Source organism: Cupressus sempervirens, chromosome 8 (assembly GCF_028749045.1).
Source record: "Cupressus sempervirens isolate cs-2001-9-10 chromosome 8, ASM2874904v1, whole genome shotgun sequence".
Taxonomy (NCBI): Eukaryota; Viridiplantae; Streptophyta; class Pinopsida; order Cupressales; family Cupressaceae; genus Cupressus; species Cupressus sempervirens.
The window spans coordinates 27,705,917-27,722,463 of record NC_143125.1 but is presented as its reverse complement, the minus strand read 5'-3'; the positions used below and the strand labels follow the sequence as shown (position 1 = coordinate 27,722,463).

At 36.0% G+C, this 16,547-nt stretch overlaps 1 protein-coding gene across 1 annotated transcript in view; it reads left to right on the top strand.

Moving 5' to 3' along the window:
• Positions 1-804: 804 nt before the first annotated feature.
• Positions 805-16,547, top strand: part of LOC149541406 (coronatine-insensitive protein homolog 1b-like) — a 30,043-nt gene continuing 14,300 nt past the window's right edge. The window contains exons 1-2 of the mRNA XM_089796674.1: positions 805-1,504; positions 14,861-15,353. Coding sequence (XP_089652800.1) covers positions 1,017-1,504; positions 14,861-15,353 — 981 coding nt within the window. The 5' untranslated portion in view covers positions 805-1,016. The remainder of the gene's footprint in view (positions 1,505-14,860; positions 15,354-16,547) is intronic.

The window sequence follows — 16,547 nt, the reverse complement described above, 5'->3', positions numbered from 1 at the left end:
CAAGAGAAACTTGATCAACAAGAAAATTATAAAGAATATAAACTGACTTACTTAAAAACATTTTACTATAAAATGCGAATAGATAAAAAAATAAAATTCGCAATTCCAATAATTTGCGAGATCTAGAAACCGGACTCTAATTCTCGTCCCAAACTCCAATAATTTCCCAATAAATAATTTGAAAATGAGACATTTATCTAGAAACCGGAATCTAATTAAGTACCCCATCCAAACTCCATTAATTTCTAAATAAATATTTTAAATATAAAAGTGGATTACAAAGCATTAAAAATAGATTCCATCAATCGCTCCAAATTCCAATGGTTTGCCAGTAAATATTTTATTTATAATGTAAATAGTTTAATATATAACTGCACACTACAGTTACGGTTTAAATCGTTAATTAAAGCGTCCCGTCAGTGTCGTTGAAGATGAGGCCTATGATTTAACTCTAACGAACTTAACTGCGGTTAGGCGGCAGATATTTAAACGAAACACATTGCGACGACAATTCCGGAATATGTCTGGAGACGCAAGTGTCAATAACGGAAAATATATAATGGGCCCCACTTCTTATCCAGCCTCGTTGAAAAGACGGTGTCGATTTATTCCACGAATCTCGGATCGAATCTGAACGGCTACAGTGGTGTGTGTTTAAAACTTTGTGCGTTGAAGTGGGTGGTTTCGAACGGCAGACAGCGGTTTTCGATTTGGCGAAACAATGAAACCGCCTGGTTTCGCAGGAGAGGAAAATAACATATTATGGGCGCCTTTATAAATACATCAAGTGGAGTTTTACCGTTTATAGAAGTGTGGCAATAACGAGATAAAATTAGCAATGAAATTAATACACTTGGAAGGCAAGCAGCCATGATAGGAAGTATGCAACAAACAGGTATCAAGAAAAAGGAGTATAGATAGTACCGAGTTCCGAATTAGAGACCTGGTTCTTTGATGTAGTAAGTACAATCACAGGGGAAATTTCAGCAAGAGAAACAAGAAGTGAGGGTTCAAGAATGGGAAGCTACAGGCTGGTGAAAAATATGGCGGAGGATATAATTTCGGAGGAGGCGCTGGAGTGCGTGATGAACTACGTGGATGACCCAAGGGATCGAAGCGTTGTCTCACAGGTCTGCAAGAAATGGTACGCGATTGACGCGCTTACCAGAAAGCATGTGACCGTTGCCTTCTGCTACACGATCCAGCCCTACGATTTGACGCGGAGATTCAAGCGGCTGGAGTCCCTGAAGCTGAAAGGCAAGCCGAGAGCCGCTATGTTTAATCTTATTCTGGAGGATTGGGGGGGCTACGCCAGGCCGTGGATTGACGAGATCTCGAACTCGTGTCTGTGCTTAAAGCGGCTTCATCTACGGCGGATGATTGTTAAAGATGAGGATCTGGTGGTGCTCATGAAGAGCCACGGTCATATGCTGCAGGCCGTTAAGCTCGAAAAGTGCTCTGGTTTCTCCACCCTCGGACTGCTTGCGATTGCCCGGGCTTGCAGGTAGAAAGTCTTGAATCTGTTCCCTAATCTTGAACTGATTTTTACAGCGTACTTTTGTTGCCTGGTATGACTTTCCACCAGTTGTTAACTTGAGTATATGCGAGAAATCGGAAAGTTATTGCCATGTGGAAAGCCAAGATTGTTTGTCCATTTTTATAGGGGTGGATATCTATGTAGAGATTTGCGCAATTTTTTTCTTCTGTACTTACTATGCAAGGTTAATATCTTTTTCACTTCAAGGCACTTTACTCGAGACTTATACAATGTTTGACAACTACAGTGAAAAATGTATATAGCAGAAGAGAGGGTCAGGAGGGAAATTCATGAATCAAAATATCATCTGTTCTTTTTTTTGTAAATTTTTTTCTTGAATTAATATAAAGTTACTAATAAGTAAAATCCCACGAAGTTCTTGATAATAATAAAGGTAGTGCATATCGAAGGCCAACTCTTCGAATCTGGATATTTTGCCCGTTTTTCAGGCATATATAATTTTTAACATTGATACGGTTTCATCTAAGACAGCTCGCTTATTATTTTTGGCGTCAGTCTTTTAAATTGTTTGGTAAATAAACAGGTGTCTATAGATTAAAATTCAGACAAGCTTGTAAAAATCTGAAACTTCCTTTTTATTGTTAAAAGGTTTCTTGAATTAAAATATAGTTATATTAATTGAAAAATAATGATGTTTACGAAAATAGGAAAAGGTAGTGGATGGTTTTCCCACTTTGCTGCTGTTTATACATATAAAAGGCGATTACATAGTTAAATACAAACAAATATGTGAAAATCTTGGATCAAAAGTTAGTTATATTAAGTGAATTTTAATGAATTTACTGTAACTAGGAAAGGTAGGACGTGGAATTCATCTCTTGAAATCTTGATATTTCTAAGGGGCACTCTCTTATCTGGACAGAGTCATTTTTTTGCCCTGTTATGCTTTTTAAGGATGATAGCTTGACTTCTTTAAGATGTTCACTGCGGAAGAGGGAGACTGGTGAGTCAAAAAATCTTTACACAGTAATACATACACAAATGTGCAAAAATCTCAATTTTTTTGTTCTCTGAATTGTCTTCTTGAATCAAAAGTTAGTTATACCGATTGAACTTGAAATTCTTCAAAATAAGGATGATTACTAGTTATATTGAGTAAAATTTAATAAAAATTTCAGGTCAAGAAGAATGAACCTTGAAGCACAAACTGCGCGAGGATGAACCCTCTCGCAGATGCTTATAGTTTTCAACCTGGCTTTTTGGTCTTTTGTTTTACTAGTTGATCCATTCCATAAGTCAGCTTTAGCTTTGGCTTTGAATTTTGAGTAGAGTAGTGCTTGAGTACTCATTGTAATAGCTATTCTTGGGAGAAGAGTGTCAGTTCAGTGGTGGTGCGGGAGGTTGGGGAGGTGGGGTGGGAGGGATTTCTGCTTGGCATCTGTGCTTTTAACTTCTCCTTTACCCTTGGCAATGGTTCTCCCTGCTTTAATTATGAAGAGAAAGGAACATATTTATAAGGAGGTTCTCCTTGATGGAAAATTCTAAGGGGATTAGGAAAATCATTTAGGAGTTTATGCTTTAATATAAAAAATCTAGGTGGTAGAGAACTCTTGATTCTTCATGCCCTCAAGTTAGCAGAAAGCCAAATTTATCTACAATTCTGTACAAGAAGATCTAATTTGAATTAAGCTTTTGTCACTAGTAGATAAAAAATGAATTTTTTAATTGACGACAGTGACAACGTCTATATGATGTGTTTTCCTTCTATGAAACCTCCTTGCTTTTGTGAGGTCAGATACACAAGATTAACTTCTATTCAATTGACAATGGCTTTGTATATAAATTTTCTAATTTGTAGATGGTATTTGCTTTTGTGAGATCAGATACAGAAGATTAACTTTTATTGATTTCGCAATGCAAATGGCTTTGCAGAGTGAAATAGGTCTAAGTTTGTTCAAATTGAGAGTTTCTTGGGACTTAGGGATTTCAGCAATGACCAATGCTGAGAGCTTTCATAATCTTTTGAGAAAATATAGTCTATTTAACTACAGTGACTAGTTTCTACTTATTGTGATCCCAAAAAGCACTGAAGAATCTATCAGGGAAACTATTTGGAGCAGGACAACTGTCTGCTTTAGGTTCAATCAAGGTAGATATAACTTCTTCTCTAACTCCATGCTATTTCACTTGGTTTTCAGAGTATGACACCTCCCAGGTATAAGCCAAAATTTTATGTCGGTGGTCGGAAATCATACTACTCGTGAAAACCTTCAGACTTGCAACCTTTTAGAGCATTTAAGAAACCTTTCCTGTGTTGATTCAATATTAATGTGCAGGCTGTACCTATCTAGTTTTTTATGCATGGATATAGAAATTACACATACTTTGTAATTGACTAGAAAATGGAAGTTGAAATAATCAAGTAAAATGCATTGTGGCCCAAAACCATCAAATTCAGAAAACACTTTTCTTCTGAACACCAGAAATCTCTGCAGCACCCCCTCAAAATTCAGTGTTGGAAAACTGAGCAGATTCAGCACCTGCAGAAGGATCAAGTGATGGAAAATGAACACCATGGGAAAGCATAGCTCTATTAACAATCATCTCATTTGATTAATCTCAAAAGTGTCCGTTTGATTATGAAAATACACAAGATATCATTCACAACTCTCATCTAGGTATCTTAGAAAGACTTGTTATCATTTGGGGAACCATTGTAGTGAACGAAAAGATAGATTTGTTAAGTTTGGAACTTTTTTTTCTCAATTTTGTTGTTTGTCATTAATGTTGATGTCTATATATATATATGTGAAAAAATTTGAATGATGTATGTAAAGAAGTCTTGAACATCTGTACAAGGATTTAGTCTTCATCAAGTCATTTTTGAAAAAGAGGCTGAGTATATTAAAAGTTAGATAAGTTAAACAAATGGTCAAAAGGCATGAACGAAAAAGTTGTATCTCCCTCAAATGAGAGATACAAAAGGGAGAGAAGAGAACTTCATTTGAGGGGGAAAAAGGAAGGAGGAAGAAAGAGTGGAGCATAAGAAAGATCAAGGGAAAGGAAAGGGGGAAAAAATAAGGAAACGACTTTCGAAAGGTTAAGTATTGTGACTCTTCGAAAGGGTTGTAATTATGAAGGATTGTAACTTTTTGAGAAGTTTGTAATTATGAAAGGTTGTGATTCTTTTGGAAGAGGGACAATCGTAAAGGGTCGTGATTCTTGCCAAAAGGTAGATGTGATAAGGGAGGTGACCTCTCCCTTACACTGGAGGATATAAAGGAGAAGAAGGATCAAATGGAATGGGCAAAACAAGGAGTAGAGGAGATTTAGAGAAAGATTGAAAGTAGGAGGAGGGATCTGAAATAAGAACTCGAAGGAAAGAATAAAATAAGATATGTAGATCTAGAAGAAGAAGAAGATATGCAGATCTTAAATGGAACATGTGTAGTTGTGTAAAGTGGTAAAAACAGATTTGAGAAGTGAGAGAAAGAAAGTTAAACGGGCAGCAGTTATTGTCAAACCAATGTATCTTTTCATAATTAAAGGGCATGACCCTTTAACAAATGAAAAGGTGTGATTCACTACACTCAAAAGGAAATATGAAAGGGAACTTAATTGAAGGGCATGGAGTCGAAAAGTGAGATTAATTGGGAGAATAGTATATTATTATCAATGGCAACAATTAAAAGTGGTGACTCAAATCTTATGAAAGGTGGTGACCCCTTCACTTGTAAATTATAAAGGGGAGATCCTTTCAAACAAACATCAATATGTCATCACTCGTTAATCAAACAATCTATGAATTCTCGAATGTTGAACCAAGCAATCTATCAATTAGCAAATATCAATTCAACGAATGGAATAAAGCAAACAATCAAATATTGTTAATCAATTCACATCTTGGGATCAGAAATCAATCATTAAATGTTTGTCAAATCTATCACGTCATCATTCAACCATCAATCAATTAAGTGTCACCCATTCAATCATCAAGAAGTAGAAGACACAATAAGAAAGAACGGATTACTGTTAGAAGTTGTAATCTTTCCATGGTGTGTTTATAAACCAAGGTTAGACCTCTTTTCTTTTGTTATAATATATTAGGATATAAGCCAAGGTATCCTAATATATTTCTTTTTTGTCCTTTTTCCACTACATCTTATTTTGTCATCTAGTGGAATATGTGAGGACAAATATTTATTGTAATTTGTAATTTAGATTATTCCTCCTTAAGAGGATTCTCACACTTGGCCTCACACACTTATGAATGGTGGCATTCATAGACATGGGAGTTACATTCTAACTCCTCTCTCTCATCTCTATTTAATAGATGACCCTCCTCTCTCATTTCTAATGAGGTTTCTTCCTCTTCTCAATTATTGTATGAGCGATTGCTCTCTCTCTCTCTCTCTCTCTCTCTCTCTCTCTTCTTAGGCTTTCCATGCCTCATTCATAATGTCACAAGGGGTTTTCTTTGCTTTCCCCTTTCCAAATATCTTGTCTCATGGTGTTGGATCTTGAAGCTTTCTTTCCTATTTTATGGTAATATCTTTTCATGCATTGACTCACTTAGATTCTTTCCTGGTTTTTGCTTATTTCCATATTTCTTTTTCCATTTCTAACATGGTATCAGAGCAGTTTAATCTTTGTTTTGAGTGTTTGCATGAAGGTACGATTCTTGGAGACTCTTGAGCGAGATTTCACTAATTTTTTCTTTAATCTTTTTAAGATGGAAGAAATTGAATTTTTTTTGGATTTGGCTGGTTTACCGCCAAACCTGATTAACTTCTGTTTGCTCTAATTTGTGCAGGTTTTGATATATTGTTGATAAGAAATAATATTTTGTTCTTCTTTTAACAAGTAGCATTTATAATTCTTATTTTAAATAGTATTTTTTATTATATAGTGTGCAATTTTTTTTAAAATTAAAATTTATTAATTCTCTAATTTTTTTTTTTTGTATATATTTTACTATGAGGATGGCATTTGTGGTTGAATTTTTTTAAAAAAAAATCTCATGGCGTCTTTGATTGCCATGTTCTCCAACCGAAGCTTTTCATTATCTTGCCTGAGAAGAGAGTTTTCATGACGCTCGTGCTGAGCTTTCCTCTGGGTTCTCCGATTCTGGAAACAGAACTTAATTTGGCGGGGGGCAAGACCCATTTGCTTACTTAGAAGGTGCCTTTGCTTCTCATCTAGATGAGGGCACTCTTTGAAAAGCGCTTCCATCTCTTGAATCTGTTGAGGAGTATGTCTGTGGTAACGCTTCCTTTTGGGATGGTTGTTATCTTCTTGTTCTTCACCAGATCCATTCCCTTCCATGTTATCTCTGCCAGACCTGCTCTCTTAGTCTTCATCTTTTTGCCTCCCAAGCAGAGACTCTCCACCGCTGCTCCCAACGTGTCTCCTTTCCCTTCCAAGCTGCTTGTCAGTGTCAAAGAGAGCTTGGGTGCGGAGTTATAAATATTCATGTTCATGTTCATATTACTCCTATATCGTATCTGAAGAGAAGCCACGCAACTCCAGCAATGTGCCCAACAGTGAGATCAAAGTGTTCGGCACAAATTAATCTGACTATGGTAGTTTGTGATTTGATTCAAGTGAAGATTATCGTATACGCAAATGTAAATTACTTAAACTTGGAATTGTGCGAAATGCTCATTCTAAGCTCATGGTCTAAAGTAATTCTCTTTTCTGCGATACGCTTTTTTTGAATTCGGTCCAATAGTTTTTGTTAGAGATGAAACTCTAGCCGACAATGACAAGCTCATTATATTAAACAGGACCTCAAGATTGTATGTCAAATTGCTTGTAATAGCTATTTTTTAATTTGATTTATATTAGTGATTTCCAAAAAAACAAGAAAAAAGCAAATCTGATCTGTAAAATGCAGCTTGCATGTGAAATTTCTGTCCTTGGCTCAGATTTCTTCATGAGATGATGTGACATTGCAAGAACAGAGAGAAGCTTTGTTTTATTTAACTCTCACACAGAGTTCGAGCAGCGGTAGTGAAAACAAAACTCACGAGGACTCGAACCGAAGGCTGGGGCGTGTTTTGAATGAAGAAAGGCCGATTTTGCCGCTCAATTTGAAGATAAAGAGAAAGAAAATCATGCAGCCTTATCCATGCAATTACATCTATGGGGGCGAGATCTTCTATTTAAAGAGAAATTCGACTTCTCGGGCGGTCACAATTGCGATTATGTAGGAGTGCGACCTAGGATTGGTTGCTCCATGCGCTCTTTTATTGCTCTCCCCTATAGTTAGCACCAGAGCTTGCTCGTCTTTTTTTTGCAAGATTCTTTCTTCTTTTTTTAGCTCTTGACAAAGGCATCATTTGCTTTTATCATTGCCTTTTGTCAACCTAATTTTGGCATATTATCATTCATTGTCAGACAGTTCAATATTTTACTTCAAATCTCTCTTACTCCTTTGTTGTGATTTTTTTTCAATATAAGTTTAAGCTAATTAAATCTCTTCTTTTTAATATAAGATTTGACTTATGTTTTATTTATAATTACGTGGTTTTAAGTTAAAAAAAGAGAGGAGAAGTTTAAGGATACTTTTTTAAAGAAGTTTTCTTAGTATTAAAACTATTTAAAGTTTTATTATTATTTTTTACATAAAAAGTTAAGAGTTTTTATGTTTTTTTAACATAAATAAATAAATAAATATCCTCATTTATAATTCCTTTTCTTGTCATAATCTAGGAGGATTCTTGTCTTTGTTGGTGGGCTCATCTTTAATATCTTATCACTTGTGTTCACCTTGCATGGAGTTTTTAACCGATATCTAATAATTTATGCTTATTGCTCTTCTAAATACTTCTTATTTATCTAAAATTACTCAAGTTTATGAGTTATCTTACACTATTGCCTTCTAATGATCTATCTATGCACATAGTTGCAGTTTTTTGCTTTTATAGCATCTCTTTATGCTCATAGTAGCATTTCATGGTTTAATACCATTCTTTTATTATATATATATATATATATATATATATATTTTTTTTTTTGTAAGTTGCATCGGGAGCCAATTTGCCAAGGTTAACTATGATGGACCCGACAGTTTTAAACTGACTCACAGTTGCCTTATCTGGCCCGTGGAGTATCCCTCCAACCTATAATTGGTGTGCACTTATTTCAATGGAGTTTCCCTCCATTTGTTCCACTTTGTTCCTCAATGCGAGGATGATATTTTATGGGGATTTTCCATTTCAATCTCTTTATCTCCTTGGTGTATGCTCCTAGTTTTGATTTAGTCATGGTATGACTTCCTACACTTTGCTCATTTTTGAGTGTATGGGTGACGAGGCTACCATATCTTGGAGCACTCCTATATTGGAGACTTTATTTGAGAAAGTTGTTTTGACCCATGTTGATCTTTTTCCTCATGGCAATGATGTTGCTTGTCCATGATGGATTTCTTATTTGAAGGCAATATGTTGTTACTTCTCATAAACCCTTCCGTTGGTCCACTTCAGCTATACTTCTTGCAAAAATTGTAACTTGAATTATTTGGTGCTTGAGGCACATGTTCTACTTATTTATTTTTGTCTCTCTTATATTTCTTTGATAAATATACAATGTGATAATGTTCTGCATACTTTATTGCCTAGATCATGGGTCATGTAGGTGATGGAGTCGCGACCCATTCACTTGTAGTGGGATGACTCATTAATGGATTGTCTATATCCATGTGATTGACGCAATGTTGATGGAGGTTTCATTAGTTGGCCTTGTCTGTGGTCATTTGTGCATTAGTATGTTTCTTTCATGAGAGATTTATTGCATAAAGATTGGTCATTTTGACCCATATTATGATCATTTTGACCCATATTATGATCATTTTGAGCTTATGACTTATTTTAGATATCATGTTAACTCCATTGCATGTTGGTGAACACATTCATTTATTCTCATCTCTCTTAGTTCCTCCTTGATTAAATTATTATAACTTCATTTTTTTACTAATATTCTACTTGTGGATAGTTGTCTTTTTTTTGTTCTCTGTCTTTTTTTCCAGGTGATCCATCAAGGAACCTTCTCGATTTTTCACATATGAAGATGTGTCTATGCTTCCACTTGATCACATTCAAAGGACTCATGTACTTCTCTTGGATCTACAAATGTACCATATGGCTTGAAGACAATCAAATTACTTCATACTGAAGTTTAAGTTGCAAATTTTTGTAAATTATGGGTTTAATACCCTTCGATATAATTACCCCAAGTAAAGATTTAAGGGGGGTGTTAGAAGTTGTAATCTTTCCTTGGTGTGTTTATAAACCAAGGTTAGACCTCCTTTCTTTTGTTATAATATATTAGGATATAAGCCAAGGTATCCTAATATATTTCTTTTTTGTCCTTTTTCCACTACATTTTATTTTGTCATCTAGTGGAATATGTGAGGACAAATATTTATTGTAATTTGTAATTTAGATTATTCCTCCTTAAGAGGATTCTCACACTTGGCCTCACACACTTATGAATGGTGGCATTCATAGACATGGGAGTTACATTCTAACTCCTCTCTCTCATCTCTATTTAAGAGATGACCCTCCTCTCTCATTTCTAATGAGGTTTCTTCCTCTTCTCAATTATTGTATGATCTAGTGCTCTCTCTCTCTCTCTCTCTCTCTCTCTCTCTCTCTCTTCTTAGGCTTTCCATGCCTCATTCATAATGTCACAAGGGGTTTTCTTTGCTTTCCCCTTTCCAAATATCTTGTCTCATGGTGTTGGATCTTGAAGCTTTCTCTCTCCTATTTTATGGTAATATCTTTTTATGCATTAACTCACTTAGATTCTTTCTTGTTTTTTGCTTATTTCCATATTTTTTTTTCCATTTCTAACAATTACAAACCCAAACTAGCTTTCTTGGTATGGATATTGTATGGCACATATAGTACATTAGAAATTGTTATTATCTTTATTGAATCATGATATTATGTGATTGTTCATTTATTGATATATGTAAAATTTTGATTTAATCTATATTGCATATCAATTTGAGAATATTTTGTGAAGTTTTTTTGTGTGGAATATTGTATGTACCTTTTGACTGCTGTAATCAGCCATGATAAGGAAAATGAGGGGATCAAGGGTTGGGGGTAATGGTGATGAGGTCACCTTCTAAGCAAACCATCTCAAGATATGTGACTAAGGAGTCCCATAGGGCCAAAGGGGGGGCCAAAGGAACTGCCTTTGAGCTTAGGAAGGAGGGACTATCGGGACACCCCATTATGAATATTCCTCATAGCCTCTATCATGGTGAATAAATGCATGGAAATGCCCAATTATTGGAGATAAGGTAGAATTAACAAGATTGAGAGCAATGGTGATAGGGGACTAGACTAGGCCACCTCACATGGATGGGCCACATGAGGCCTAAATGAGTGATGTTTCCCTTTTGGGACTAGGGTAGGGAGTCACTAGGACACTTCATCAAGTCGACCTATCTTATTACTCCTAGGAGTAAGACATCTTTAAAATTCCAGAATTTTATAGATCTAATCTGCATTTATAATATACACTTATTTCTTACTCAAGAATGTCTAATTATGAATTATGTTTATAAACGATTCCTAGCTTGCTTCTAGGATCTCAATCAAAGCAAAAAGGTATTTTCAAAACCCTACTAGTTTTAAATAAACATAATCTAGGTCAAAATTTTCATACTTGTACTTTGCAGACATTGCAAAGTCCATTAATTAATATCTTATTAAGCTGCTCCTAGCTGCCTTTTTAAAGTAATGTTTTTCTCATCAATTGAAAGCTTTGAGCCAAGTACTTGTCTAAGGTAGTCATTGTGATCTTTGTCCTTTTTGAGTGGGTGGGTGGTGGTGCCTGTTTTGTTTTTAGTGTGTTATGTAGTGGTGAGTATTTGGTTCCTACCCATATAATAGGGTATCTTTTGTTGTCACACAACAAACTATAGCCCTACTCCTGTCTAAGTAGGAGTGTGAGGGTTTGCCAATGTATGTTAGATAGTAGGGTGTTTGGGTTTTCTTGGGAGTACTTGAATAAGGAGGATAGAAGTAATTATTGCCATCCATAGGCCTACCTCTTAATTGGTGACAGTTTAATCTTTCATTTGGGAGCGACCTACTTGGGTGGGTGTGTTGGGTGTTTGAGTGACTTGCCTTTGCTTCATTGGGTGAAGCCAAGTTGGTATACCTCTTGTAACAAGTGTTTACTTTGCCCAACTTCTGCTGTAAAAGAAGCTACATGCTTAGTTATGTAGTTTGTGGCAAGTGTGTTGATTTGGCTTGGGGATGGACCGCTCTCTTTGCCTAACTATTAAGAGGATGGCTGCTTGATTTGTGGAAGGATTCGAGGATGTTTTCTTTGTTGGTTTTTACATGTAAGGGTTGGTTGGTGTGTTGATTAGTTGGAGGTAGGGCTGATTCTCGCTTCACTCATCTTTGCAAAGGTGAGCTTGTTTTGCTTTCTGGCCCTCCTTTCTCAATAGGTGGAGATGGAAGAGCTTTGCTCCGAGTGGCTTAAGTCTCACCTATAGGAGGGTCTTTATGTACCTATGCTTATATCTCTGTTTTGCTGCATTATGCTACATTGTCTCCTGACCTATATAACTTGGGGGTGGGTGTTAACAAGAAAGTATAAGTTTGAGGATTAAAGTCTCAGCAAAACAGAAGAAAATATTCAACCGAAAGGTTGGAGGCTCCCATTGCAGAATGAAATCCAGAATCCTTAAATTGGCCAGTCACTTTATCAACAAGTGAGAGAGATCTAAACTTGCGAGTGACCCATAATATGGCTTTTGTGAATTTCTTTCTTTTGTCTCCTCCCTGCTTCTGCAATTTATTACTGTTTTCCTTCTTTGTTATCTCAGTTACTTTGGCATTTATTGTCCTTTGTGGATAGACAAATTGGCATTTGCAGGTTGTATGCTTTCTTGGGGCTTTTTTATATGGTTTATATGCACAAGGATATTACCTAACCTCAAGTCTACTAATATTTTCTGTGTATGTATATAGATCAATTGATTTGATTACAACAGCTTCAAGTTCAAAGTGATTGCAAAAACCCATATTAGAATGCAAATTTGTTTTACTAGCACCCTAATCTAGCTCCACATGATTGCTCCTATTTTTGATTCATTTTGAAGTTTTTGTATTCAATTGCAATTTTTATTGACCAACACCATAGTCTGGTTGAACATGGTTCCATATTCAGTTCGTTTACAATCCTTTGTATGTTGAAAAAGGAGTGATGTACATCTTGCATAATAACATTGTAATGATGTTGGGTAATACACCTTGTGTAATAATGTTGAATCTTATTGTATGTTGTGCTTCTCATGGAATGGGACATCATGCTTCTATTTTTGATTCATTTTGGAGCTTTTGTATTCAAGTGCAATTTTTTTTGATCAACACCATAATCTGGTTGAACACGGTTCTATATTCAGTTCGTTTGCAATCATTTGTATGTTGAAAAAGGAGTGATGTACATCTTCCATAATAACATTGTAATGATGTTGGCCCTTGGGTAATACTCCTTGTGTAATAATGTTGAATCTTATTTTATGTTGTGCTTCTCATGGAATGGGACATCATGCTTGGGTTCCAGTAAATTTCTCCTATTATTATTGTGTTTGACATTTGAGATTGCAATTATTTTGGGGGTTGCATAAAGACCAGCAAAGGGACATGGCATTGGAAGGTGAAAGGTCACCATGGGTGTAAGTCATTTAGGAAAAACAAAGCTACTTTATAAGCTTTGGAATTTGAAGAACCCTTGGGTGTTTCGAGTCATGCAGTGGAGCTTCGTGCAAAAACATGGTAGTGAAGTTGTTTTTAGATAGACATATTTGTTAAAAGGGTGATGAAGTTATTGAAGAGGAGCAACTAGTGGCATTGGAATTGCAAATATTATGGGAGTCACATGAAGACAAGCAAAGGAACAAGCATCAGAAGTCGAAAGTTGCCTTGGGTGTTTGGGTCATTCGGGTCAAGGAGAATCACATGGGAAGCCTCTTGGGGTCCGGTTAATTTCTCCTATTACTGTTGTGTTTGACATTTGAGATCGCAATCGTTTTGGGGGTTGCATAAAGACCAGCGAAGGGACAAGGCATTGGAAGGTGAAAGATCACCTTGGGGGTGAGTCATTTAGGAAAAACAAATCCACTTGGTAAGCTTTGAGATGTGAAGAACCTTGGGTGTTTCGAGTCATGTAGTGGAGTTTCATGCAAAAACATGGTAGTGAATTTGTTGTTTTTAAGTGGATATATTTGTTAGAAGGGTGATGAAGTTATTGAAGACGAGCAACTAGTTTGTGTTTTTGCTTTTGTTCGATTTTTTGGCAATTTCTACAGCAAGTGGGAGAATATTGCAAAAAGTATTAAACCTTGCATAATGGCATTGCAATATTGTTGGTGTTAAGGAGGTGTGCTTTACATTCTTTATTAATAGCAGTAAATGTTGTTTTAAGTTTTGGTTCTCATAGAATGAGACACCATATTCTGGTTTCTGTTGATTTCTCCTATATATTATTGTAAGTGGCCTTGGAATTGCAAATATTATGGGAGTCCCATGAAGACAAGCAAAGGAACAAGCATCAGAAGTTGAAAGGTCCTCTTGGGTGTTGGATAATCTAGGAGAAGGAGAATCACATGGGAAGCCTTAGAATGTGAAGATACTTGGGACTGTCAATAGATCCATGGACTATGTGAAGAATGTTAGGTGAAATATGGGAAGAGCCCCCACGTGGGTACCACATTGGGGGGATTCATGGTTTGTGTTTTTGAAAACCATTGTTGGTTTCTTGTTTTTCTTTTCTCTGTGTATAGAGTGCTTGGGTTAGCAGTTGTGACACAAACAGGCATGGGAAGAGTCACTATTGGGCACCACATATTATTATAGTGGTTTTGTGCTTCTTGTTTGGATTTATCTCAAATGTGTTTCCAGGGTAAATCCACTGTTTCTATGTGTGTATACGTTGTCATTCTGTTGTACTAGTTTTGGAATCTGTAACCTATTCAACACAGTTCCTTGCTTAATATCAATCAATAATTCAATAACATTGTAAGTGGCCTAAGCTTGGCATAAACATGTATTTTCTATTAATTGTAAAATGACCTATTTCAATGCACCTACTAAGAAAAATAAGACGAGTAAAAACAGCAAATTTTTTAAATTATGTGTAGACATTTCTTTGTTTGATCTTTCTTTTCCAGAGTTGTTTCAAATCTTTTTTTGGGTTATTACTGTGTACTTTTACATCTTGTGGTAGCGGTTTTCTTTGAGTTGAACAGATTATTGGTCTTCTGTAGCTCATGGCATTTTGTTTGGTTTTAAAACTCCATTTGATATGTTTGGTGGTTTTATGCTTGTGCAGATCTCTTAAGGTGCTCCTTTTAGAGGAAAGTCATATAAAAGATGAAGGTGGGGAATGGCTTCATGAGCTTGCTTTAAGGAACTCTTCATTGGAAGTGCTGAATTTCTATCTCACAGGATTAGAAAGTACCGACTTGAGAGATCTTGAGTTATTAGCCACAAATTGTCGGTCGCTAACCTCCTTAAGGGTAAATGAATGTGATATTTTGGGTTTAAAAGGTGTTCTGGAGAAAGCTACAGAATTGGAAGAATTTGGTGGTGGTTCATTTTGTAGTAGTGATGAAAATGGAGCAGAGGAAAATAAATATGGAACTGTTAGATTTCCATCCAAGTTAATATCACTGCTTGGGCTAACTTACATGAGTGAGACCGAGCTGCCTTGTATACTTCCACGTGCTTGTAACCTGAAGAAATTGGATTTACAGTATACATTCTTGAGCACAGAAAATCACTGCGAGTTAATTCGCATGTGTACCAATCTAGAAATTCTAGAGGTATGTACCTGAACCATATTTCCATTTTTATGTTCTGCAGCCTGCCATTATGGGTATTAATTACATTTTCAATTTTTTCATCTGAGTGCCATATGCCAATTAAGTTTTTCAGATTTTCCAACACTTGGGATATCTCAGAACTGGCTAAAAAGATATGTAGGTGTTCAGCATTTCCATGCCCAAAAATAAACTTAGAATTTTTGTAAACTGGTTCTGTTTCTGATTGGTCTAGTTTTTGGCTGGCCAAGGATATTGTGGGATGTAGCCTAAAGGGTATAAAGTGAAATGATTGGTGATAAAATTTTTAAAGCCAGAGTGTGAAATCATTCAAGGCTGAAAGCTGAAACCACTCTTTGTGCTTCTGGGGAAAAATATAGCTAAGTGTCATGATAAAATAAAACCCAACACTGAAGTATGGTTTTTATATTTTTCAAGTTTCACTGCAAACATCATTATTTTCTATTGGAGGGTTCTGAATTGTTGTTTTGAAAAGTTGCCATTTCCTTTGTGCAACACAGATAATTTCCCCAGCACACACTGAAACTGTATGTCAAAAGATGGGATATAGCATTATTTTTACTCTTTTGATATGCCTTTTCAAAAGGAATGAGAAACAGCCACTTTTATCTTCTTTAACAAAATTGAAACATGTAATCAAAAGATACAACAACCGCAAGATAATAGCTATGCAAAGTGACACAAGATATGTTAACTAGGGAAACCCTTAATCAGAGGGAAAAAACCCCGGTGGGAATGATGCCTTCAAGATGATGTCATAATATAAAAGCTCCTTGTGAAAGGATGTGACTGTTAGGAGTCAAATAAATACAATCAGTACATATGAGTTCCTGTTAGGAGAATGTTACGAGCTGTGCCAACTCTGTTAGGAGTTGATAGGAAGACAATTAAATCCACTGCCCAAATTGTGTTTCAAAGATGAGGAAGCGACGCTGAAAATGCTGTTAATCCATTCACCAATGTGCTGCACTTTTAGGACTGATCAGACAAGTGTCTTAGAATCGGCAAGCTAATTCATACACTCTGGCTCACTCAGGAAAGTGTAGATCTGATCTTCTTGACTGTAGACCTGAACCTGATGTGTGTCCAACCTGAAGTGGCTGTGGACTGTTGGAGTTTGCTCACCTCGATCTCTAATATCTAAATATTTGCTGAGACTAGTGGTGTTCAGAAACA